This window comes from Diadema antillarum, unplaced genomic scaffold (assembly GCF_040938485.1).
Source record: "Diadema antillarum isolate AM-2024a unplaced genomic scaffold, OU_Dant_1.0 scf00000015, whole genome shotgun sequence".
Lineage (NCBI taxonomy): Eukaryota > Metazoa > Echinodermata > Echinoidea > Diadematoida > Diadematidae > Diadema > Diadema antillarum.
Window position 1 is genome coordinate 3744862 of NW_027270904.1, and position 25598 is coordinate 3770459.

The window sequence follows — 25598 nt, forward strand, 5'->3', positions numbered from 1 at the left end:
GTCCAACAGAATATTGATTTACAAAGTGTTTATACAGGAATAAGAAAACTTTTCAACTCACGATTCCCTCCCGATGCTCTTTAGTTAGGATTACGTCCAACCTGTAGTCCTGATTTGGCAACACACTGGCACGATACTGCACCTCTTTCTCGTCGTCTTGGGACTCTTGGGGTGGGAAGACAAACGGGAACAACAGAGTAGATCAGGTAAGATTATGCACCTTCTTTTTTTTAAAGTTATCATATCCCTTGATATCATCAACCCTCTGTGTGCCACATTAGTTCTCTGTGTATAGGTATTTGTGTGAAATTTATGCACATTTGATTCATTGCCACAGAAAGGACTGAAGAAACCATTACAATGGAGGTGGAAATGAGCATTTGAATATGAAAATCGCTTCACTGTATAAATTTGCTGAATACATTTCACATGGAAAAACAACTATAGAATGCTATTTCCAATACTGTTCCTGTTGCTCTCTCTCTCAAGCTTAACATTCCTCTCGCTCCCCATCTCCCTCTCCCTCTCTCTCTCGCTCTCTTCCTTTTTTACTTCATACTCTTGTAGGATTACACTTTATTAGATGGATTTCTTGTTCAACTCCTCTGTGAAAACTTTGAAATCGGTGTCATAGACCTATTTTGCAATATACGGGGTTTTAGATTGGGAGTATGGATCATTTTATAGGACCAGGAAAATTCATGACTTGTTATCGACAGCAGCAAGCATATATCGTGCCCAACACTTGACGCGGGCGTATGATACTCTACTCCAAACGATTGTACTCAAGTAGCGATTGTTCTATTCTGGTCGGAGACCGCGAGACAAATAATTAGCTAGCAATCATAAATTGGTCGGCAACTGGTTGCTGACCAAAAATCTTCGTATCAAGCAGTCAAGTTCCAACTCTCTCTAAAGAACAGTACCGTAGATGTCGGCGACCAATCGGCAGCCGCTTCCCTACATGTTGTTCACGACCAAATAACAAAAAAACAAAGCAAAAAAAAAAAACTGTCTCCAATCTGTCTCCGAACGCTGACAACCAATTGCCGACTTCAGAAAAAAAAAGACCTTTCACAACCTCTGACACCAATTTCACATGTCGTGGAATGGTCGGTATATGGCCGTCGCTTGTGTGTGATTGGTGCCTATGTGCACCTGGATAAATGATGTTCTGGAGTTCATTCTCTCCTGTAATGTCATTCATGTTGCTGTATGTACTCACCTTGTAACATCACCGGAAAATTTGTCAGAGAACCATCGCACGAGCAAGGCCGTAGCTCCAGGTCAACGTGTACTTCAGGTAGCTTCTCAAGGACGTTCCATATCTGTGTTAGATTGTAGGGTGTTTGTTTTCAACAGGGGTTAAAGCCGGAGTTGAATACTGTAATAATGATGTACACAATAAGTAGATAGGATTGCAAACAGAAGAAAAGACTTCCCTTTGCCAATGTTATAGATGAGATGGTGTAATCATGGTGCGCTGTAAAAACATCGGTGTTAAATTTAACACCATGGGTGTTAAATCTAACACCGATCAAGCTTCAATAGAGGACCACACCCACATGTGTAGAAAATGTATTGTAACGGTGTTAAAAGTGTTCACCTGGCACTTCGTGGTGTTAATTTGACACTGTGGCTGGTGATATTTTTGACACTGCGCTAGAGATAATTCATTAATGACACCGCATGGTGTTGAATTGATATTGTTGGTGTTAATTTCAATGGTATAACACACGTCCAGCTTCAATAGGAGACCACACCAACTGGTGTTACTGTGGTGTAAATGTGTTTGTACATTTTTTCAAAAATCAAGTACTTTATCGGAAAATTCTTCATCGTCTTGTTCAGAATTAATAAGAAATTCAGTCCCTAAGAAACTACTAGTATTAAAAAAAAAACTATTCTATATTTTGAAATGACACCCGGAGGTGTTAATCTAACACCATGAATGAGCACCGGAAATTTAACACCAGCTCGGTGTTTCATATTTAACACCGGACTTTTTGCAGTGTGATTGGAAATATTTTTACAGATGTAAGTGATTGAAGTAATCATAGTTATCAAAAAAGATATTACAATTGATTACACATTCATGTTGATATACGACTTCAAATCTAAACTCTTGGTGTGCAGGCAAGATATGTCTTATCATAACTGTCTCCATGTATCTGTGATTGCTGGTTCTATCAAACCTGTAAAGAGCATTGTCATAACAGGGGAAATCTACAGGCACTAAATCGATTGTGACTCTTTATTTTATCACCTCCTCGTGTATCTTGCATTGCGTTATTGCATTTATCTCTTTATATGAAAATTAACTAATATCCCAATTCCACAGATATTTTCTCTCATCGGTTACTCATCGGAAGCAAAGTTTGTTGCTTCCGGCCACCCACCGAAGTGTATTAAATCGCAGTCTGATGGATCCGACTTGTGTTGGTCGACTATCAGGTCAGTGTCAGACATGTCGCGCGTGATCCTCATTCGACGATCTTGCTCCATCGGACCATCGCCCGACCCTGTTGACTGACACTGACCTGATAGTCGGCCAACACAAGTCGGATTCGACAGAATGCCATCCAATACACTTAATTCCGTTGATGGCCGGAAGCGAATAACTTGGCTTCCGACAAGTGGCCGATGAGAAAAAAAGATCTTTGTGGAATGGGGGTACAGGTCTTGATATTTGATTATTATCTAACATGTTTAATCGATTTTAATGCTTTCCATTGTATTTTTTACTTAGTCCTTAGTAAATTTTGCACGAACTCAAACATGCGCAACCACACACAGATAGGTAGGCAGGAAGGAGTAAAATACCATCACATTCCTGACTCTCCAAAATTCAGCACAACGGCAATTTAATACACGTATTGCATATTATAATTCCTACTGCTTTACCTCCTCAATCTGATTCTGGTGAAGCTTTCTGTCTAGCATGGCGTGGAGGGTGCTCTTGTCACCCCTGCACACCGAAATCAGTTCTTTCAAACTCTCGATCTCTTTGCCGAAGATTTCATCCACCAATGTGCCACTGCCGCTATTGATTTAAAAAGAAAAAAAGATAGAAAAGTTTGTCCAACGGAATACATGCAATATTCTTTTTTAATTCAATTCAATTTATTTCCATCAGCTAAAAGTAATACTTAATATAAAACATGCATTAACTTCTCAGATCATGTTAATTGAGCAATCAGAAAAAAAAAATAAACACAAGTCATGGAATATGATACAAAATATATTTGGAGATAATCATATAATCACAAAAATTTTCCATTTTATGGACAATAAATAAATGAAATGAAATGAAATGAAAATGAGAAAACAATGCACACTTTGCACTTGGCATCACGAGACTGCGACTATGAACTTGTCTGCTAGACTAATTCGACACTGACATAAAGACAAAGGAATATGTTCTCAAATTGGCAACTTGTAAATTTACGTGACTGTGTCAATGTTCGTGGGTACACAAGTAGTATTTGGCATATGAAGACCGCATTTACAGAAACGCGAGACATGATAATTCATCTGGCATAAAAAAAACAACAATTATAAATGTATAATACCTGTGGTCTCTAACGTTAGATAATGTCGCCTCCCATTCGTAGGAAAAATTTGAAATCTCCTTGAAAGTAATAGTCTCATGAACTGGTCCTGACGGTCTAGATCGATCCTGTTTTTGCTTTTACAAAGTTTTTGCTAAACAATTATACCCGACAGATGATCTGAGGCAAATGCAGGACACGGGCTTCTCTTTTTTTATTTCAAATTACAACTGAAGTGTGACTACGGTAGGTCTGAATTACTTCAAGGAAATGTGCAGAAAGAAAGTCACGAAATCAGAAGCATCACGAAAGACGGGAAAAGATAATGATAGAGGTAATTTTCACCTTTGACTTACGAACGACGAAATCAAGGTTGGCTGAACATGGGGCAAGGTGAGAAGAGAATTCTCGCTACTCCACTGGGCCTGGACGACAGCTTGAGTGAGGTACGTAACATTCATCTCTGTCTGATACCATTTCCACATGTCTGCGATTTCTACCAATACCTAGGTGAGTGAAAAGTAGACATAATGGACATATTTGTTTATATCGTATCATTATGTAAACTATTGAGTATATCAACCTCGAACCTTTAAAACGTGTCAAATATTATTATGAGCTGTTATCATCATGCAGGGTTTATTTTTTGTTTCCTTTAAGCATTCAAACTTGATTAACTTAGTGCTACAATATATTTGCGTTTACAATTTATTGGTCTCGAGGGGACCATTCTGCTTGACTCGAAGACGAGTGCAACACGCTCAAGGCCCAGTATAGTGAAGGCTCTCTCCCTATCTATACTTGTTGCAAGAAACAGAAATTTCGGCTGGAATCAAAGGGCCCAGCAGCAGGCAAGCCCAAGCTCGATCGGCACTATATATTTTAACGCTAACAGCACCGTGTTGTCTCTGAAGCATAGCACTGGGGGAGACTTCGATACGGCTGCTGCGATTCGTTCGACTTTGTGGAAGACCAAGAGATGGCTTGCGCTCTCACAAAGAAGGTGACTTCAGGCAAGGTGGCAAAGTTATTCGAGTGGAAGTCGCGAAGACGTTGCCGCGACGTCTCCGACAAGTCTCCTAAGTCGCGTAGACGTCTCCGTGCCGATTCCGGTATGTCGCCATTGGGTCTCCGCAAGGACGCGGAGACTTTGTGGGGACGTTTCCGAGACCAGCTGGAGACTGGAAAAAGTCTCGGGGGGGGGGGGGGATCGAACATGTTCGGTGCTCTCACGACTCCCTAGAAACCAGGTTAATCTCCGGGAGACGTCGCGAAGACGTCGCAGAGACGTCCCCGCGACCACTCAGTGACTAGTGAGACTAGTGACTAGTTTGTAATTCGGTTTGTACCAATTAACACCTGTACAACAGTTTCAACGAATGCGGACGTGGCGGATGCGACAGTATAATATTATGCAACAGCAACACACCCATTAATTCATTCTACTCTCGACCCCCGCTATTTGTTTTCCTCCCCACCTGCACGCCATTCCTCCTGAAAGAATTATATACTACTCGAGGAGGTAGCCTACTACATGAAACCAAGGAGCTTTTAAGATTGAAGCTCTTTGATGAAACGGTGTAGAACAGGTTATGGAAGAGTTTGGTCGTATTACTGAGTACCTTAAGAATCCTGCCAGTATATTCCAGCACATTCCTCGTGTCCGACTCGTAGTCCGTGCACGGGAGGGTCACCCGACCAATATGAGCCTGAAGAAGGAGGTTAGCCTTGGTGTGGGGACTTGTGAAGTCCGCATATGGCGCGTCGATTGGGTAACGCACCTTCCCAGACAATGTCCTCATATTGAACATTGAAGTCAATGAAAACTTCGTTAAGACGATGAAATAAATGCATGGCAATACAGGAAACAACTGTAACGTCACAAACACTCAAAACTGACGAAGGAATAGATTATTTATTTATTGAACTTGATAGAGTAAAAGATAAACTTGATGTATATGCTTTCAGAGTACTTCGATTAAACTATTGATGCATCAGGTAACAACTCCTGACGTCTTGAATATCCAGGATATCATAATTTATGATAACCATAGTGTTTGGTATTCCAGGATTACATGTCAATTATGTACTCGGGACCCTCTAACCTGCTCAACAGCATTTCAAACCTTTCTGGCGGATTGCCCTCCCCACCCCTCATCACTCTGTAATGTGAGCGCTCCACATGATAAAATAGTGAAGGAAACGGTTCAATTAAAAGCCATATAGAAGGTTGGCACATCATGAACTTAACTAAGCGGTCTTGGAATCGATAAAACAAGTCCAAGGTAAGTTTGTTGCTATTACCTGTTTATACTCTCCTCGTCATATCTCACCGGCATCACGGCGAACTCGACTGCATTCTGCACAGGAGACACGGATAAAGTTTACTTATGTCAACTGATGTCCATCTGATTCGATGTCATCATGACACTAGTTGTATACCACTAAAGGGTAGAGGTCTATATTGCAACAAATAATTATTGCGTTCTACACCACTATTAGGAAAGGTCTGTTTAGGATAGAAATTCCACATCGACCAAAAATTCGACAAATATAATGAAGTATGTTGCAAGAGGTTAACATGACGTTGTATGCGTGGGAAAAAAATGTATTATGGTCACCTCCTCATAAACACCTTTAAAATTCACTCGGGGTTTGTTAAAAAAAAAGGGGAAAGATTCTCACATGATTTAACTGATCATGATATTTTGCTCTAATCGCAAATTCTTAGCTTGGCAAGGTGGCTCGAACCTTCCAAAATTTTGACTATTAAGCCCTGAACAAATTACATTATGTGGACACTCTCATGATTATGCACGCATAAAGGCTAGCGATATAAATAGTCAGTAAATTATGTAGTACGCGCGTGTTTACTGCAATTTTCCCTACTTCCCTTTCTCTTTCGAGGGAACTTTACCGACAAGACGCTCCAGAGAAAGAGAGAGAGGGGGAGAGGAGGGGAGACAGAAGGACAGACAGACAGAGAGCAACAACCAAATTTCAATATTTACCGAGATGATGGTGAGAATGTCCTGGATGGAACTGTCTGGTTTGAGGTGATCTCTGACCATCTTGACGGTGTCGTGATGTACGTGATTCTGAGATGCAATCCGGCCGAGGGGCAGCGCAGAGACAGAGTGATCCTCGTCCTGAAGAATTTAGAAAAAAGAAAGAAAAAAAAGTGTTATGGTGACATGGTTTTGCAGGGGAGATTACTCTACTTCAGTGGAACAACAGGAAGAAATATGAACCCCTGTGATGTCAGCTTAAAGGGATTGTACAGTATTGGTGGAGATGAGAAATGGGCTTTAAATTTTTGCGAGATACCAAGAAAACACTTATGAAATAGTATAGAGCATACCATTTTAAGAGAATTCAAACTTTATTTGATGAAAATCGGGTTTGGGATGACTGAAACATCCAAAAACAAAGTAAAACAAAGCATTTGTAATAAAAAGTAGGTCCCGCACTTTTATTAGGATCGCTCTGTTTTGGATACTTCAGCCATTTCAAAACCAATTTTCACCAAATAAACATTGAATTCCTCATGGAATTACATGCTCTTTCATATTTCATAAGAGATTTCTCATTATTTCACCAAAAAAGTTAGAAACTTGCAATTAGGTCTCAACCAAAATATGTGATTTTCGTGCAGGGCAAAAGAAGCCTAATCTATAGACAGAGTCTTGCTTTGTTATACTTGATAACAAAATTTATAAAGGTTTGTGAAATTTGATTTGACGTTTGAGTTACTTTTATACTAAACTAGGGGGGATTTTTTTTCTGGGAGCTTTTATGATTTTCTACTGACTAGTAAGTCTCCCTGAAGAACATATTAACGATATCATTCAACTAGGGTACCTTGTGCCTTCTGATGCATTGAGTGTTGGACAAATCCGCCAGCGTGGACTCCATCACGTCAGACAGGAATTTCTTCAAAGCTCTTTCACTTGTCCCGGGCAAGCCATAGTAGCTATATATTGTATGAAGAAATAAACACACGGACATATACAGCGTAATAGCTATACAAAAAAGAAATGAATAGATGGATATTAAAGCCACCATTTGCCATTTGCAGATAGAACGGAAAACCCACATTTAGCATTTTTGTTTAGTGCTTCAAATTAGTTCTAAAATGTGAGTTAGGGATACAAACAACCAACGCAAAAATGTTTATCAGTGTAATCAATGAATAGTATTGTTGAATATATGAAATACGAACAATAGTTTTATTGACATCTTTTCTAGAATAAGCCGTCTACTGTAAAAGGTTTATTGAGATGATTATTAGTGATATCTCTATTTTTGTTTCAATCTGTTTCTTTTTGCTTATCATATTCCTTTAGGATTTTAAAAGTAGTTCACTTGCAATATTCTTATCCTAATTGTGCTTTTTATGCAATGGTCTTATATGCTAACAACATTTGGTGTTTATACGATGTTCATTGTTACCGTTTTTACGACCGAAACGTATCATTGTGTAAGGTCTCTGTTGTAAATCAGGCCCCTCGGTCCTAAATCAGACTACCCTGGGTTAGTGAATTTTTAAAGAAGACCGAATAAATGATAAATGAATAAAATTATGATATCAAAGAAGGTTCATTTAAACATAAACTTAAACTAGTTTTTCTGAATTCATATCTATAGCTATTCTTCAATCCTCCTCGATATTCTCTGTTCATACTTCACATTACTGACATTATCGATTATGTAACATGTGCCTCGCTCGTGATTTCTGTATTATCTCCTGAACTTCCTTTGTACACATTTGGTATCTCTGCTATTGTACACTGCATCTGACTTGTACCTCGCTCGGGTGATCACGCAACACTCAAGAAGTCTGTGCCGCGGACATTGTTTTCATTGTTTTCTTTTTTCTTTTTCTTTTTACTTTTTGGCGTTTATATTTATCCAATTCAGAAATTGTCATTCCTTTAATTACATACCCAAGTAAGAAATAATCTCACATCCGCATCTGGGAATCTACACCTACAAGCAGTGGCGTATCTAGGGAAAACGGCGCCCGGGGCAAGCGCGAAAATTGCGCCCCTAATTTCTGAAAAAGTGTTCAACCCCAACCCGATCCCGGTATATTAGGGACTTTAAAAAAAGGTCCGCATGATATGCTTTTTCAAGCACCTAAGAGGGGTCTTTTGAGGGTGATTTAAATGAAATAAATTTTGATACATTTTGGCGAGCGAGCGCAGTGAGCGAGCCGAAAATTTTTGTATTTCAGCTTACAAAACATGGAATTCATGTCATTTTTTCTTATTAAATCTTAAAATTCTAATCTAGATATAGTGACGGCCTTATAGATAACGATTTATACCAACAAACTAAGGACTTGAAGAAATACTCTAAATTAGTATGCGCGAGTCAGCCGAAATTTGTATACTTCTGCGTCATCATTACGTTTTGTTCTTATCTTCTTCTTTTTTTGACAAATTTAGGCGAGCGAGCACAGCGAGCGAGCCGAAATTTTTTGTATTTCAGCTTACAAAACATGGAATTCATGTCATTTTTTTCTTATTAAATCTTACAATTCTAATCTAGATATAGTGACGGCCTTATAGATAACGATTTATACCAACAAACTAAGGACTTGAAAAAATACTCTAAATTAGTATATATGCGCGAGTCAGCCGAAATTTGTATATTTCCGCGTCATCATTACGTTTTGTTCTTATCTTTTTTTTTTGATAAATTTTGGCGAGCGAGCCGAAAACTTGTGTATTTCAGCTTACAAAACTTGGAATTCTTGTTGTTTTTTTGCTTATTAAATCTTACAATTCTAATCAAGATATGGTGACGGCTTTAGAGATAACGATTTATACAACAAACTAAGGACTTGAAAAAAATACTCTAAATTAGTATGCGCGAGTAAGTCGAAATTTGTTTATTTCCGCGTCATCATTACGTTTTGTTCTTATCGTCTTCTTTTTTTGATAAATTTAGGCGAGCGAGCACAGCGAGCGAGCCGAAAATTTTTGTATTTCAGCTTACAAAACATGGAATTCATGTCATTTTTTCTTATTAAATCTTAAAATTCTAATCTAGATATGGTGACGGCCATATAGATAACGATTTATACCAACAAACTAAGGACTTGAAAAAATACTCTAAATTAGTATATATGCGCGAGTCAGCCGAAATTTGTATATTTCTGCGTCATCATTACGTTTTGTTCTTATCTTTTTTTTGATAAATTTTGGCGAGCGAGCGCAGCGAGCGAGCCGAAAACTTGTGTATTTCAGCTTACAAAACATGGAATTCTTGTTGTTTTTTGCTTATTAAATCTTACAATTCTAATCAAGATATAGTGACGGCTTTAGAGATAACGATTTATTCAACAAACTAAGGACTTGAAAAATTACTCTAAATTAGTATGCGCGAGTAAGTCGAAATTTGTTTATTTCCGCGTCATCATCACGTTTTGTTCTTATCTTCTTTTTTTGATAAATTTTGGCGAGCGAGCCGAAAATTTTTGTATTTCAGCTTACAAAACATGGAATTCTTGTCTTTTTTGCTTATTAAATCTTACAATTCTAATCAAGATACAGTGACGGCCTTATAGATAACGATTCATACCAACAAACTGAGGACTTGAAAAATACTCTAAATTTGCATGCGCGAGTAATGAGTCGACATTTGTATATTTCTGCGTCATCATCACGTTTTGTTCTTTTTTGTTGTTGTTGTTAATTTTTGGCGGGCGAGCGCAGCGAGCGAGCCGAAAACTTGTGCATTTCAGCTTACAAAACATGGAATTCTTGTTGTTTTTTGTTTATTAAATCTTACAATTCTAATCAAGATATATAGTGACGGCTTTAGAGATAACGATTTATACAACAAACTAAGGACTTGAAAAAATACTCTAAATTAGTATGCGCGAGTAAGTCTAAATTTATTTATTTCCGCGTCATCATCACGTTTTGTTATCTTCTTTTTTTGATAAATTTTGGCGAGCGAGCGCAGCGAGCGAGACGAAAATTTTTGTATTTCAGCTTACAAAACATGGAATTCTTGTCTTTTTTGCTTATTAAATCTTACAATTCTAATCAAGATACAGTGACGGCCTTATAGATAACGATTCATACCAACAGACTGAGGACTTGAAAAATACTCTAAATTTGTATGCGCGAGTAATGAGTCGACATTTGTATATTTCTGCGTCATCATCACGTTTTGTTCTTTCTTTTTTTGTTGTTGTTAATTTTTGGCGGGCGAGCGCAGCGAGCGAGCCGAAAATTTTTGTATTTCAGCTTACAAAACATGGAATTCGGAATTCTTGTGTGAACACAATAACACAATAAACATTGTTATTTGTCCGTGTCATCATCATGTTTTGTTTTTATCTTGTTTGATTTGGTTTTCTGCCCCCTTCTCCCTCCCCCCCCCCCCCCCCCCCCCCCCTCCTCCTCCCCCGTCCGGGCAAGTTTTTTTTTTTTTTCCCTTCTTCTTCTTTCTTTTTTTTTTTCTTCTTTTTTTTTTTCGTTTTCTTGTTTTTTTGCGCCCCCAAGGAGTGGCGCCCGGGGCACGTGCCCCCCTTGCCCCCCCCCCCTAGATACGCCACTGCCTACAAGCAATGCTTCTATGTAGATTCCTCATATTTCACATGTTTTATTGTCTTATAAGCTGTACGTGACAATTCATCCAGGCTTTTGTATTGTGATGTTTATGTTTTATGTATTTGTTGAAATGTGGAATATGGAACAAAAAAAAACAAACAACAAAACAAAACAAACAAAACAAAAAGGTGTCCTTATCCTGACATTCCCAATAACCATTCTGGCTCGCAAAAATCTTATTAGCCTGAACTAAGTCTCTGTAAGTACAGTAGTCCAAACAAATTAATTTTTACAGTTTTTTGACCACGTTATACTACATACTCCACACGCTACAATGATCGTCGCTGATGAGAAATCAGTAAGGAGCAATTATGTGTAACGGTTTTGTGTTGCTAAAATCGGATCCTTCGTGTAAATTATTACCTTGGGTTTGCTGTCAGTCTCGTGTAGAAGAAAGTCGTCTTCAATAAGTTCTCGAAATCTTGCTCGGTCTTGATATTGCCTGACACAACCTCTGCGTTCACATACTCGGGTAACGTTCTATCTGGCCTGCGATACATCAGAGAGTATGGGGAAGATGAATACACAGATAACACGAATCGCATTAATATCATAAGAAGTATACAAAACACTAAAATACAGGTCACTCATGACTCCTCGCGCTTCTGACTGCATATCAGGACTAATAGAGGTGTTTTGTATTCAATATTTTGAATTGTGCAAAATATCCCAAAATGTTATCATAACGTGTACTTATACCCCGGCCGCCTTTGACAACAGGACAAAATGTATGTAACATCCAGTAGCACATAAGCTCTCACCCTCACACATACACACACACACACACACACACACACCAGATACCGAAATGATTAATCATTAACAGCCTAAAGATATCATTGAAGAATAACCGGCTCTCGTTGCATTTAATGCAAAGGCAGAATCAATATCAGTGAAAATTAACCTTCATAGTAATTATATTCAGAACAGCTTGGTCTAAGTTCTTTAATGATTGTATTTATGGCAGTCTTTTCCCCCTTGTCTTTTTATCTTTTTTATCATTTTACACAGAAGTTTAAGTCCGAAAAGGTATCAACGACTTTTGTTTTGTTTCAATACAGCTTTGTGTCTAAATTTGAGTTTTATGATTGAATTTCTTGTTTACATCACCATCGTCAACTCCGTTTTATCTTTGGGATTTGTGATGGGGTGTAAGGGTGTATGGAACGCAATGTGTTGCAAAAGTCGGGGAAACCACTTATTAGTGGTTTCCCCGACTTTTGCAACACATGGCGTTCCATATAAGAGCCTTGTTAATCACTTACCGAGACTCTATGGTAACCGGAGCCCGCAGAGCCTTGTGGTAGAAGTCTCTCTTGGTGTTCTGGACCATGACAAGAGCTGTACCACGACTGTCCTTCTTGTAGCGTCCCGCACGGCCGATCATTTGCAGCAGGTCTGCGAATGAAAAGTCGAAATTTGCCCTATACATTGTTTGAGTTGTATCAAATGAATACAGCGCCAATTACACGTCACCATAGGCATCGTAACGTAACTGCAATTAGAGCTCTGTATGTGGCCTACAAAAATAACAAATGGTGTATGGGCCAATTTAATGTCAACATCAACATATATGTATACCCCTCATCAAAACCTCCCCGCGCAAAGCGTAAGGATAGACCAATAAAGTTAAAGTTTCATATCAACGAAGTGGTATGCAGTATGTGTGACACGAAAATCGAACATTAACAACCGAGCAGGGTTATGGTGTGGGAGGGGATATCCCCCTTTCACTTGAGAGAGCTTTGGTATTCTTCAAATTGAAATCAATAACGATCTGGTGCACATGCACTTTGGGTGAAATATTCGGATGATTTCAATCAAAAAAAAAAAAAAAAGCCCTACACGATACGTTGTTCAAAAAGTTCGGTTATTTGTTAATAGGTTGCTCAACAACAAAAACAAACAACATTATTTCATTGTTGCGTGATTTACACACACACACACACACACACACACACAAAATGTTTACGAGGACCCTGCTCTCCAGCGAAAGTATTCGTTCGCTCCCACTGCTCCCATTACGTGTATAGGTACGGACATGATGTTCGCCGTGTAGGTAATAATGTAGAAAAAAAAAACCGCAATGGATCTAAATGTTATTGAAGAGACGATTTGACATGTTTTGTTTTGTCCTTTCTATGTTGAATAACTGAAAACAACGACAATATAGTACAACCCCTCGAGACGTATCATCACCACTGTTCTTGATATCATCTATATTTTGTGATTCCAATGATGGATAATGCTCCATTATTGCCCTGCATACCAGTGACGGGCATGTCCACGTATCTCTGGGTCCGGGCGTCGTATTGTTCGGTCCCCTTGACGATTACAAGACGAGCTCGAAGATCGGAAGACCACGCCAGGCTCTTGGTTGCTACTATCACCTATTCGCAAACAGCAAAATATTGTGGATTTTTTTTTTAATGGCCAAGATTACAAACATGATTGACGTGCTCTCAAATTTCCATCTGTAAAGATACTGGTTGTGCACTGAATTCGATTGAATTTGCCAACAATACCACTACGCCCTCAAAAAAGAACAACAACCTACGCAATCAAAGCACTGCTTTACACGGTAATATTTCAATCCTTCCGCTGCATTATGAGTCTACAGTGTAACGCAATATTATGTAACTTTGTGCAATCGTGAAAAAGAAGAAAAAAGAAGCGTAACATTTTGACATCTGTTGCAGCTTACACACTGTGAGGAATACAAAAAATGATTGTCTCTGTTACTCCAATATATCGTAAATTAAAACTTGCCACAAAGCACTACGTTCTATAAGGTTGATAATCTGATTTGTAACATTTATTCAGTGGTCATAGCAGTCATCTTTTATAATACAAGTGCGATGACTCGGAGGCTTATGAATTATCGATATTAATATTCTTGTATTTCACGTTTTAGTTCAATATATGAAAGTCTGAGGGAAACTTGAATTATATGATTTAAAATGGATCGAATCATCGTTTGAGCTAAACTGGACACATGTTGGAAAATATTTGAAGGTCAAAAAAAATAGGTAAGTCATCCAACACTTAAAGCCGTTTGGCAGGACTTTAGACCCCCATGGTTATAATGTTTATGACTGTAACAACTTCGCTTTCGCTTTGTGAAGATTCTTCTTTTATTGTGTAAACAACGGAAACATTGTCTATTATAAAGAAATGAACTTATTCTCAAAGGACAAGTCCACCTTCATATACATAAGGATTTAGAGAATGCAGCAATATTAGTAGAACACATCAGTGAAAGTTTGAGGAAAATCGGACAATCCGTTCAAAAGTTACGAATATTTTAAGTATTTGCGCAGTCACTGCTGGAAGAGAAGACTACTACAGCGTGTGATGTCACATGCGTACAACTATATAAGGAAAATAAAAAGAGAATTTCACAAAACTTTACTTCTTGAATAAAGTGCACATTTCTTCGACTTGCTACTGACGTATGTTAAGGGTAATATTATTCCCCCTGCCTTCTGAAAGAGAGAAGTCGAGTGTTCTTTTGTTATGCAAGAAAAATGGAAATATGTTGAATTTTCTTTATTCTTTCTTTATATCGTTGTACTCATGTGACATCACAAGCTATAGTAGTCTTTTCATCCAGCCGTGACTGAGCACAAACTTCAAAAATTCACAACTGTTTAACGGATTGTCCGATTTGGCTCAAACTCTCACTGATGTGTTCTCCTAATATTGCTGCATTCACTCAACCCACATGTCTATGAAGGTCAACTTGTCCTTTAAGGACGATATTATGATTACATTCTCATGAAGGAGATACAGATTTGAAAAAAGGCAAACTTACGGATGTTTCGCAGGAAAGAAACAACAAAGTACATTGGTAGTTTTACCAAAGCATGGTAGGAGTAAAGGCATAGCAACGAATTTGATTAACATTTAAAGGCACGTTGGATGGCGTACCGTTATTTCTTGGGTATAAGTGATTGCTTAAAACATTTTGCGATTCTGTTTACATTTGTAAGACTCGGCAAGTTCACTTTTATCATGTGCATGGAGCATCGTTTATTCCTTGCCGTTCAGTCTGTTTTGCAAATTTTTTAAAAGTGAAGCAAAATCAAACGATGGGAAGTTCAAATAAATCCAATCAAATAAATTCTACAAACAACCCTCTCAAGTGATAAATACCTTTAGATGCTTGTCACGATAAAGCTTCTCCACAGTCCGTCTGTCGCTCCACGAAAGGCCCGGATGGTGCATGCCTACACCATAGGACACCGCCCGTTGAAGGTTTTGATTGGACACACTTGCTGCCACGTCTTCAACCTTAAGAAATAATCGACACGTGTCCATATACGCTGACAGATATACACTGTAAATAATAAATTTGCGCGAACGTGACTTGTTATTTACGACGGCGTCACAACTCGTCAGACTATTTGTTGCTTGCTTATACCATTTATCATTTCCTTAAAAAAACACACATACTATGCCAGCTCCAACTCCAAATACCCCCCCCCCCCCCGGAAAAAAACAAAACAAACAAACTTCAAGTTACAAGACGAGTAAAATTTAGGTAGGACATATAGGAACCGCCGACCCGATGAAGTAGTTGTCCAAATATGAGTGCCTAAGTTTAATATTCCAAACCAAACTGACCACGCAGGAATAGGAACAACCCCTGAGATTTCGTTCAGTCTTATCGATTATAAACCACCGCACATAAGAATCAAGGAAACTGGTAACCAGACTAACGCCAGGTCTTATGTTTGCTGCATGAAGCTTCCGTAAACCCATCTCCTCGGTATAGAAATTCCGTAAAGAACCCCATCCCGTTTTTCAAATTTAGATGAGTAGCCTTGGTGTATCATAATTATGGTAAGAAAACCGATGCAATGCTAGGAACCTCAGAATTAAATGCAACATTTCAGGCATTTAGTTGTTATCAGTATAGCTGACGAACAAACACATACACACATAACAAAATACACAAATAAAAGCAACACCAAAGAAAATGAGTGTTGTGAATAACGCAGTTCGTTATTATCAGATATATGCATACCGAGTATCTATTATACCAAAATGATTACCTCTTCTTTCTTCAAGCGGCACCACATTTGTGGATTCTCCTCGTGGCGGAGAAATGCGATCAGCTCGAAGGCGGTCGCTGTTGCCTGTTTCCTGGATGACACAAACACCAGTACGCCCTTCTTCGTGGTCTTGATTGCTACGTGAAGGGTGGAACTCAAATAGATATTTTGCACCAATACTTCTTAAAAGTTAAACCACTAATCGCATTGATGCTTCCCAGTCTCGCTTTCTTGGACGTTCACGTTGCTTGGTTTTATGTAATGAATTGAAAATGAATGAAAAAAAGGACCTACTTATGTATATCATAGTGTGAGCCTAGTGGCGTAAGAATCAGTCAAATATGAAGATTAGGGTCCGCAAAAGTCAAATTCCTGTTCAATCTAACACATTATTTGGGAGTTGTCCTCGGGAATACACACACACATACACACACACACACACACACACGCATTATATATATATATATATATATATATATATATACACTCAGCAAAAAAAAAAGAAAGTAAACACTTTTTCGAGTTCATATGTTTCATAGGTTTTGATGAAAATCTATGTGTTATATACCATAATCATTAAAGGTAATTTAATTGGCTATCAAGTTAGTAGCTTCAATCAAAAGGAAACTTTACGCATGAGTGAACATATTTTGCCCACCAAGGCACAAAAGTAAAAATTGCAAATTTGACAAGTTGTCTTTCATTTGGCAATGTCCTTCAAGATAACAATGACAACAAAAAGCCAGTTTAACACAATGAGAAACATGAATGAAATAGCAAAAACAAGGTTTTGTTCTCTTTATCTCTTCGTAACATCAAACAAAAACTAAATGGGAAACTAAATGGGGAAAATAAGAATTTTCTGTCAGCTTAAACTTCAAACGACATAGGGAGTAATGGCATAGAGATGATTAAATAATTTATTCTATTCTTCTCTATTTAGTAATTTAAGGATTCATGAGATAAATTTAAGAACCAAATATTATCTACAAGTTTTCGAATTTCAAAAGAAATTGAAATTTCTACCATTTTCGTTAATATTGCTTCTTCTCTTTATTTCATTTGAATTGGGGTTTGACCAAAGATTCTTCATTTTTCTCCCATAGTTTTGGCCTTTATTGATATTTTGGGCTTCAAAGATATCATAGAGATCAAAGGTTTGTTTTATCAACTTAAGTAATGTATCTAATTGTGTTAAATTTGTCTTTTGTTCTTATTGTTACACGGAAGAGCACTTGCACATGAATGACAACTTCTTCATTTTTGCAATTTTTGCTTTTGTGCCTTGGAAGAGAAAAACAAAGGTGTTCACTCAAGCGAAAAGTTTCCCTTTTTATTGACCTACTAGGCTGATAGCCAATTAAATTACCTTCAATATGGTATATAATACATTAACTTTTACCCAAATATTCTATGAGAAATATAAACTTGAAAAAGTGTTTACTTTCTTTTTTTTTGCTGAGTGTATATATATATATATATATATATATTCATTTGTTATACTTTTTGGATTCTGCAACCTTTAATATAAACATGATTCAAATGACAACCTAATTTCCAATTGCCCATTGATTGATTATGATTCAGGTTCTTTGTGTGATTGCATGTGTGCGTGAATATGTGTGTTGGCCTGCGTGTCTGCACTTAAACTCTAAGAAAAAATAGGTTCAATTTTGCACCTTTACGTGTGCAACTTTGCACCTTTCAGACCAGTGACGATCTTAAATGGTGCAGTTTTGCACCTTTCTGGTCTGAAAGGTGCAAAATTGCACCCGGAAAGGTGCTCCCAGTGTGAAACTATGTTAGAGGTACAGAGTTGATCTTATCTGTCTTTCCCAATATTTACGTGTGTGTGTGTGTGTGTGTGTGTGTGTGTGTGTGAATGTGTCAGTTCTATTTCTCCTCCTACCGTTGTACACGGGTTTGTTCATTGCTGCCGTTCGGATGTGGCAGAATTTCCCGGAGAAATCTGTCACTTTGAGTTCCAGCTTCACAGGTCGGTGCACGGATTGGAAGTTGAAGAGGTGATCCTTGAAGAATATCAAAACAAATTACACTTATCATGATCACAGCATGAACATCAACTATTTTGTTGCAGTACACTACTGATTACTTACTTAAATTACAAATATCCTGTCATTAAAAACTCTGAAAAAAAAAGATTTAATCAAGCACCATTTGATTGAATTTGATTCCAGCAACCTGGGTATAATGTTGTCAAGCTTGACGGTGGAAAGCAAACAGTAGCTCTTATCATAACCGATATCATAATTCTGACCAGTACTACTTCTGTTATTCTCATCATCATCATCCTCATCATCATCAACACAAACTTACGTCGTCCACCTCCAGCCACCGAGCAACATCTTTGGCGTTAGCCATTGTAGCCGACAGACCAATCAGACGCACGACACGCCCAGTGTGCTTGGACATCCGCTTGGCTCGTGCAACGATAGCTTCCAGTATGGGACCGCACTCATCACCTGCGACATGAATACGTAGAAATAAATGGTAAGTACTTATCTAAAGTGCATTTAAGCGGGTAAATGCAACAGGGCAGGGCTTTAAACAATAAGATTATTTCTTTTCACAGACATAATTCAGCCAATTGCATGTTCTGATGAGATAATCCTTTAGTATGTTTTACTACATGGTAGACAACATATACCATACAAGACATAATATAGACTGGTGCAAATTGGCCAACCGTAGATGGTTTAACTTCTGTGAATGATACATACACTCCAATATGTCAATATTCCTTCCCTCTAAATTGAATTTCGTACGTACGTACATTTCGCAAACATAATTATAATCGTTAATGTTATCGACGCCTTACGCTATCACTGTACTCTCTGATCAAACAACTTACTTTCTATTTATGAAAAGTAACTAATGTGTAAAGCTGACTTGATTACAATTTTGGTATATCTTTATTTTATTGTGCACTTTCCCAAATAAGTCTAAAAGCTTCCGTCTAGGATGACACTCATAACACATATGTATCACTAAATATTAAAAATTTGTTACTAAACGTTAAAGTTACATCACATCCTAAGTTGAAGCAGAAATACCAGAAATTAAGGTAACTCTTTTTTTGCCCACATTGGTAAACGCCACAAACTCGTTGTCATTCTGTACAAATCGTATGGATACTAATTTTCCCCATAATAGTATTTGTAATCGCTATTGTCTTCAAAATACTTTCCACTTGGAGACTTGAAGTATCTTTAAGTTTACATTGCAATCGTGGCTGAGAATTCAAGACTAGTCCAAATCATGAACTAGATGAATATAAATGTAAAACAAATATTGAAGCAGGACATTCGTTCACATTCCACGAGGAAAAAACAAACAACTAGTTTTAAGTTGTATCCTTATGAACCACGTGTTAAAATTTTACATGTTCGATCAATCCAATGCGGTTCGTCCAACACACTCTTGAAAACGGGAGAGAATGATAACCCTTTAATAATGGTCAACGAATGGTATCAACCTGGCACATGGTGACAAACTAAAGATGAAGCGTCATACCGAGGAACTGAAGACCATCGAGGATGATGAGAGAGACGTCCCTGACAGTCTCCCACGTGCGGCTTACTGCTTCCCAATTCGCCGCTGTCGTCACTATGACTTCAGCGAAACGGATGGTGCTTGCGTCTGAGACGACGTCACCGTTCAGCATACGCACTCTGTGGTGAAAAACATAATTATATATTATGTCCAAGGTCTCCAGTACGATTGCATTTGCTATATTAGGTTATGTGACTAATAAACAGAGGATTACGCAGATGATAATATCTATTCTTGTTTTAGTTGGGTTTTTTTCTAGATCTGAAAATAGGTTATAATTAAAGATGATGGCTCTAGAGAAAATTTAAAGAAGATGAACGACGGACGTCAGACGAAAAGCAACTGCTGTCCGTACCCCAAGGATCGGTGAGCATCGATTACATTAGGTTGTGATAGGAGACAGGGGAGTGTTTCTGACTATGCCAGTGCTCCTTAAATGTTAAACCGGTGTTTTAAACTCACTTTTTGCCGAGTTTGTCCCCAAATCTTGACTTCCAGTTGGTGAACCGTCTCATAGCCAATGCTCGTAGAGGAGCTATGTACACTACCTGATTGTTCAATTCAATTCAATTCAAAGTTTATTTCATTTTTCGACAGAACATATATGTCTCACTTCCTTTGATAACAGAGAATTAGGTAAACAGAACATTGTGTAATGAAAAGACTGTACAATAATTGAGGACTTTATAGTAATTATACCTTGTAGTAAAAAAGAAACAGAAGTGGTCGAAATGAAGTACATGTATAACCTTGCTAAAAGTGCGAAAAATGGAGGGACCCACTGAAAAGACAGAGCTTGTAGAATGTGGGCCCCTCTGGAAAAGAACATCGATGGAAAGATAAATTGAAGCATCGTAAATACAAAAAAAAAAGAAGAGGAAGAGGTCTGGAAGCCCACTGAATATTAGATTAACAGATAAATACACTTACACAGACGCGAACAAACACAAAACGAGACCAGACAACAAAACAACTACTAAAGAAAAGGCTGTACGGGACAAAACGGAATGGACAAGACTAACAAACAGAAGACAAAATAGCGAACAAAAACGCACAACGGAGACAGCGATCTTCGGCAGAAGCATGTCAAAGAAATATATGATAGTTGTGGAGAAAAAAAAAGTAATATTGTAACGCCTGAAAAAATAAAAGGGACGTATGAACAGGAGTAACATACGACAAGAGACCCGCGGGTCTAGCGCTCACCTGAGTATCGCAAGTTCACCTTTCACGCAGTCACTAATCTAAATTATTCACAGCTCTACCAAAATTTGACGAGGCATTCTCAAGTGGAAGATGAAAATGTACAATAAGGGCCCAATTTTTTCAAGATTCCTTAATTTGGGGGAATTGGGGCCCCCTGGGGCCCTCTGGGTGGGGCATGGTGCCCAGTTTGATAAATTGAGATCCTGACCACCTAGGGATGCTACCTGCCAAGTTTGACAAAAATCCATCATGAGGTTTTCAGGAAGAAGATGAAAATGTACAATTCAGGCCCCCATTTGGACCCTTCCAACCACCCCCCTCCCCCTACCCCCAAGAGGGGCACCCCTGGATCTCCTATGAACAAACTTGAAACTACAGTCATTAATGTACTCACTCATAGTATTATCTCAGCTCTATAACTTCTGATTCTAGAGAAGATTTTTAAAGATTCCTTCATTTGGGGGGTTTGGGCCCCCTGGGGGCCCCCTGGGCGGGGCATGGTGCCCATTTTAACAAATTGAGATCCTAACCCCCTAGGAATGCTACCTGCCAAGTTTGGTGAAAATGGGTCATGGGGTTCTCAAGAAGAAGATAAAAATGTACAATTTAGGCCCCATTAGGACCCCTCCTCACCCCCACCCCCCCCCCCGGGTCCCAAGGGGGGCACCCCTGATTCTGCCATGAACAAACTTGAAACTACAGTCATCAATGTGCTAACTCATAGTATTAACCTAGCTCTATCACTTCTGGTTCTAGAGAAGAAGGTTTTTGCGGATTCCTTAATTTTGGGGGGTTTGGGCCCCCTGGGGGCCCCCTGGGTGGGTCATGGTGCCCATTTTAATAAATGGAGTTCCTAACCCCCTAGGGATGCTACCTGCCAAGTTTGGTGAAAATGGGTCATGGAGTTCTCAAGAAGAAGATGAAAATGTACAATTTAGGCCCCATTAGAACCCTTTCCCACCCCCCTCCCCTGGGTCCCAAGGGGGGCACCCCTGATTCTGCCATGAACAAACTTGAAACTACAGTCATCAATGTACTAACTCATAGTATTAACTTCGCTCTATCACTTCTGGTTCTAGAGAAGAAGATTTTTACAGATTCCTTAATTTTGGGGGGTTTGGGCCCCCCTGGGGGCCCCCTGGGTGGGGCATGGTGCCCATTTTAACAAATTGAGTTCCTAACCCCCTAGGGATGCTACCTGCCAAGTTTGATGAAAATCGGTCATGGGGTTTTCAAGAAGAAGATGAAAATGTAAAAAGTTTACGCACGACGCACGACGGACGACGGACGACGGACGACGCACGACGCACGACGCACGACGCACGACGGACGCCGGACGAAGGGCGATCGCAATAGCTCACTTGAGCCTTTGGCTCAGGTGAGCTAAAAATGCAACTCCTAGACGCTTTGGGTAATAGCATAGATGACAACAAACATTAAAAAAAATACAATTAATTCTTCGTTATTGACATAATGAGCAAAGACACTACATGAAGTTGACCACTCCAAAGGAGTAATTCCACTATACTGGGTCTAAAACAAACGCACACTAATTTAGTATGCGTTTGTTTCAGGGCCCGGGCAACTGGGGGTGGGGGCGGGGGAGGGAGGGGCAGGGGCCCCCATTTTTTTTTTCAGAAAATATACAGCAACACTTTTTGTGCCCCCACTTTTTTCTAATCAGTATCACTTTCCCAATATAGGGCCTGATTTTTGTTTGATTGTTTTTGTCTCGCTCCTCAGCTTAATTTCGTGGAGTGGCGAGCAAAAATGTGAAGACCATTTTTTTTCTTTTTTCTTTTTTTAATTCAATTTTTCTTTTGCTTGTCAGCCAACATTGGTAGAGAATTGGCAGCCAAAAATGTCCCCTCCCCCTTCCAACCTGAAAGCGAATCGACGTCCCTGTTCCCATTATGTCGGCCCCCTCACTCCGAATAACGTAGCACCGCCCCTGCTTGATCTCCAATATTACTGCTGGTGCTATAGTTACACATGTATAACTTACGAAAAGGGATATGAATAGAAAATATTTGAATATTAATTCATAATTCATATAAATACAATCATTATAATGGGCATATAGATATAACATGTTTATGGATCTGCCTTGTTGGATGAGTATTTTACTCAGTTTGGAGTAGTGACAGCAGAGGCACGCATCCTACCTTGGACCATGGTTCTGTTTTGAACAGTGCGAGCATGGCGAGTTCGGCTACCACGATTTTGCCGGAGTAACTCGGGGCGCCAAGCAGCACGTTACCGTCGCTGTTGGTGTAGACTTGGTCGAAGACACTTTGCTGTGGAGCAATGTGAGGTGTTTGCAAGCAAATATATATATATAAATATATATATATATATATATATATATATATATATATGTTCATACATATATGTTCATACATATATGTATATCATTAGTGTTTTCCCTCTTGAACCAGCTGTACAAATAAGGATACATGATAATGATGGACTGACGACTACAACTAGTGACTAGTAAAGGCACGTCTCTCAGGTAGAACATATTGCAACTTTGAAAGCATTGATAGTAGTAGTTTTGTAAAAGTAGTATTACTACTACAGCAATTACTACTATAATTTTGAATGGGTTTTCCTCGATCATTTCCAGGAGGCAATGAAAATGCATGCCGTAAGCTATGTAGTCTTATAAAAATGGATGATTATCAGAAATCTTTGTTTAGCTAGTTACCTGAATGGCGTTGAAGTGACGAAAGTCAAACAGCTTCTGAAACTCATTGTTCCATAGTGCAGTCACGTCAAGCTTTGTAGGTTCTGTGAATATATGCATATAATACATCTGAGTATATAATTGCAAATTGTTTTTGACATCAATAATTTAAAAAGGTCAACTTTCCCTTTATGAAAATGTTCCACAATTCCTATCATAAATGTAGTGATGCATCTTGCCAAGGAACAAATTATTTTTTTTTCAATTCAGTTATAATTCAAAAGAAAAAATATTTTAGGAATTCTTGTGCACAAGCCAGACGAAGAGGAATGAAGTATCATGTCTCGTGTGATAGGGATAGCTCAAGTTAATCATTTTTACCTTGTATGTTACCATATAGTCACCTTGCATCTTAAATAATTATGAGGTAGAGTTTTCTTTTGATCTATTCATCCAAATAAAAACGAATACCAGAGAGAAAAGGAAGATGGTAATCTGTCAAGAAGACACAGTAAAGCAGGAGAAGCTAAAGATAAATTAACTCTTCATTACTCTTGGGCACCGGTCTTTTTTTTTTCTTTTTTTTTTTTGAGAGAGAGAGTATCGTTGGTTTGAGATTGAGTATTACAGGTACTGTTTACTTTTGGAAGCACTGATTTACTAAATTTCGAGATATCACATTTGATGTATAATAATGTGTGTGTAAGTTGTATCACTAAACATCCTACCATATAAAAATTTTCGAATAAAGCCTATAATATAGGGAGATATCACTATTTTTCTTAGTAAACCATAAATGTAGACGGTTTAGTCTAGAAACATTTTTAGTATAACTATTGTTCATTTTGTTTGTTTGTTTGTTTTTTTACATATGTATTCTACTGATACAAATTTTATATTGATTGTTTTTATCCCTAACTCACATTTTAGAACCATTTTGAAGCACTTAACCTGGGTTTTTGTTTCATCTGCAAATGGTAAATAATGCCTCTAAACTTTAGAACGAAGAAAAAAAAATTGACATAATCATTTCCCAAAATATTATTCTCGGTCGTCAATAGGACGGTCGTAAGCCTATACATTTTTATTTAACTCGTTGAAGAGTATTATTATTGTTCCCGAGTATACTTGGATAGGTGTCACTTCGAGGTGTGTGTTACAGGATAACCTGCTCGTTTTCAGCCTGTTAATGGCATTGTTTACCATTAAAGGGATTGTATAGTTTTTGTTGAGACCTAATACCAGGTTTCTAACATTTTTTGGTGAGATAATAAAAAACCCTTTATGAAATATGAAAGAGAATGTAAGTCCATCAGGAATTCAACGTTTATTTGATAAAAATTGGTTTTGAAATGGCTGAGATATCTAAAACAGAGCAATTCTAATAAGTGTGGGACCCACACTTTAGTATGATCACTTTGTTTTACTTTGTTTTTGGATGTTTCAGTCATTCAAAACCCATTTTCATCAAATAAACTTTGAATTCCTTTTAAAATGGTATGCTCTGTACTATTTCATAAGTGTTTTCTTGGTATCTCGCAAAAAGTTAAAAGCCCAATTCTAATCTCCACCAATACTGTACCATCCCTTTAAGGCAGATGAAACAGAAGCCCAGCTTTAGTGCTTAAAAATACATATAGTTCTAAAATGTGAGGTAGGGATAGAAACAACCAACGTAAAAATTTGAAACGGTATAACCAATGTGAAGTATTGTTGAATATATACAATGTGAAGTATTGTTGAATATATACAAAATGTGAACAATAGTTATGATAAAAATGTTTCTAGACTAAACCGTCTATACAGTTATGGTTTATGTAGAAACATTGTGACATCTCCTTATATTCTAGGCTTTATTGCAAAATCTTTATAATCAATGGTAAGATGTTTTGTGATA

At 38.1% G+C, this 25598-nt stretch overlaps 1 protein-coding gene across 1 annotated transcript in view; it reads right to left on the reverse strand.

The window, feature by feature from the left end:
• LOC139724655 (activating signal cointegrator 1 complex subunit 3-like) overlaps nucleotides 1–25598 on the reverse strand; it is a 106689-nt gene that overhangs the window by 5655 nt on the left and 75436 nt on the right. Inside the window, exons 18-36 of the mRNA XM_071635788.1 lie at nucleotides 23723–23805; nucleotides 23181–23312; nucleotides 20272–20357; nucleotides 19771–19928; nucleotides 18574–18719; nucleotides 18146–18266; nucleotides 16237–16373; nucleotides 15335–15472; nucleotides 13449–13569; nucleotides 12445–12577; nucleotides 11543–11668; nucleotides 7413–7524; nucleotides 6563–6700; nucleotides 5856–5911; nucleotides 5174–5348; nucleotides 3897–4057; nucleotides 2905–3043; nucleotides 1226–1328; nucleotides 62–165 (exon numbers count right to left, since the gene is read on the reverse strand). Coding sequence (XP_071491889.1) covers nucleotides 62–165; nucleotides 1226–1328; nucleotides 2905–3043; nucleotides 3897–4057; nucleotides 5174–5348; nucleotides 5856–5911; nucleotides 6563–6700; nucleotides 7413–7524; nucleotides 11543–11668; nucleotides 12445–12577; nucleotides 13449–13569; nucleotides 15335–15472; nucleotides 16237–16373; nucleotides 18146–18266; nucleotides 18574–18719; nucleotides 19771–19928; nucleotides 20272–20357; nucleotides 23181–23312; nucleotides 23723–23805 — 2369 coding nt within the window. The remainder of the gene's footprint in view (nucleotides 1–61; nucleotides 166–1225; nucleotides 1329–2904; nucleotides 3044–3896; nucleotides 4058–5173; nucleotides 5349–5855; nucleotides 5912–6562; nucleotides 6701–7412; nucleotides 7525–11542; nucleotides 11669–12444; nucleotides 12578–13448; nucleotides 13570–15334; nucleotides 15473–16236; nucleotides 16374–18145; nucleotides 18267–18573; nucleotides 18720–19770; nucleotides 19929–20271; nucleotides 20358–23180; nucleotides 23313–23722; nucleotides 23806–25598) is intronic.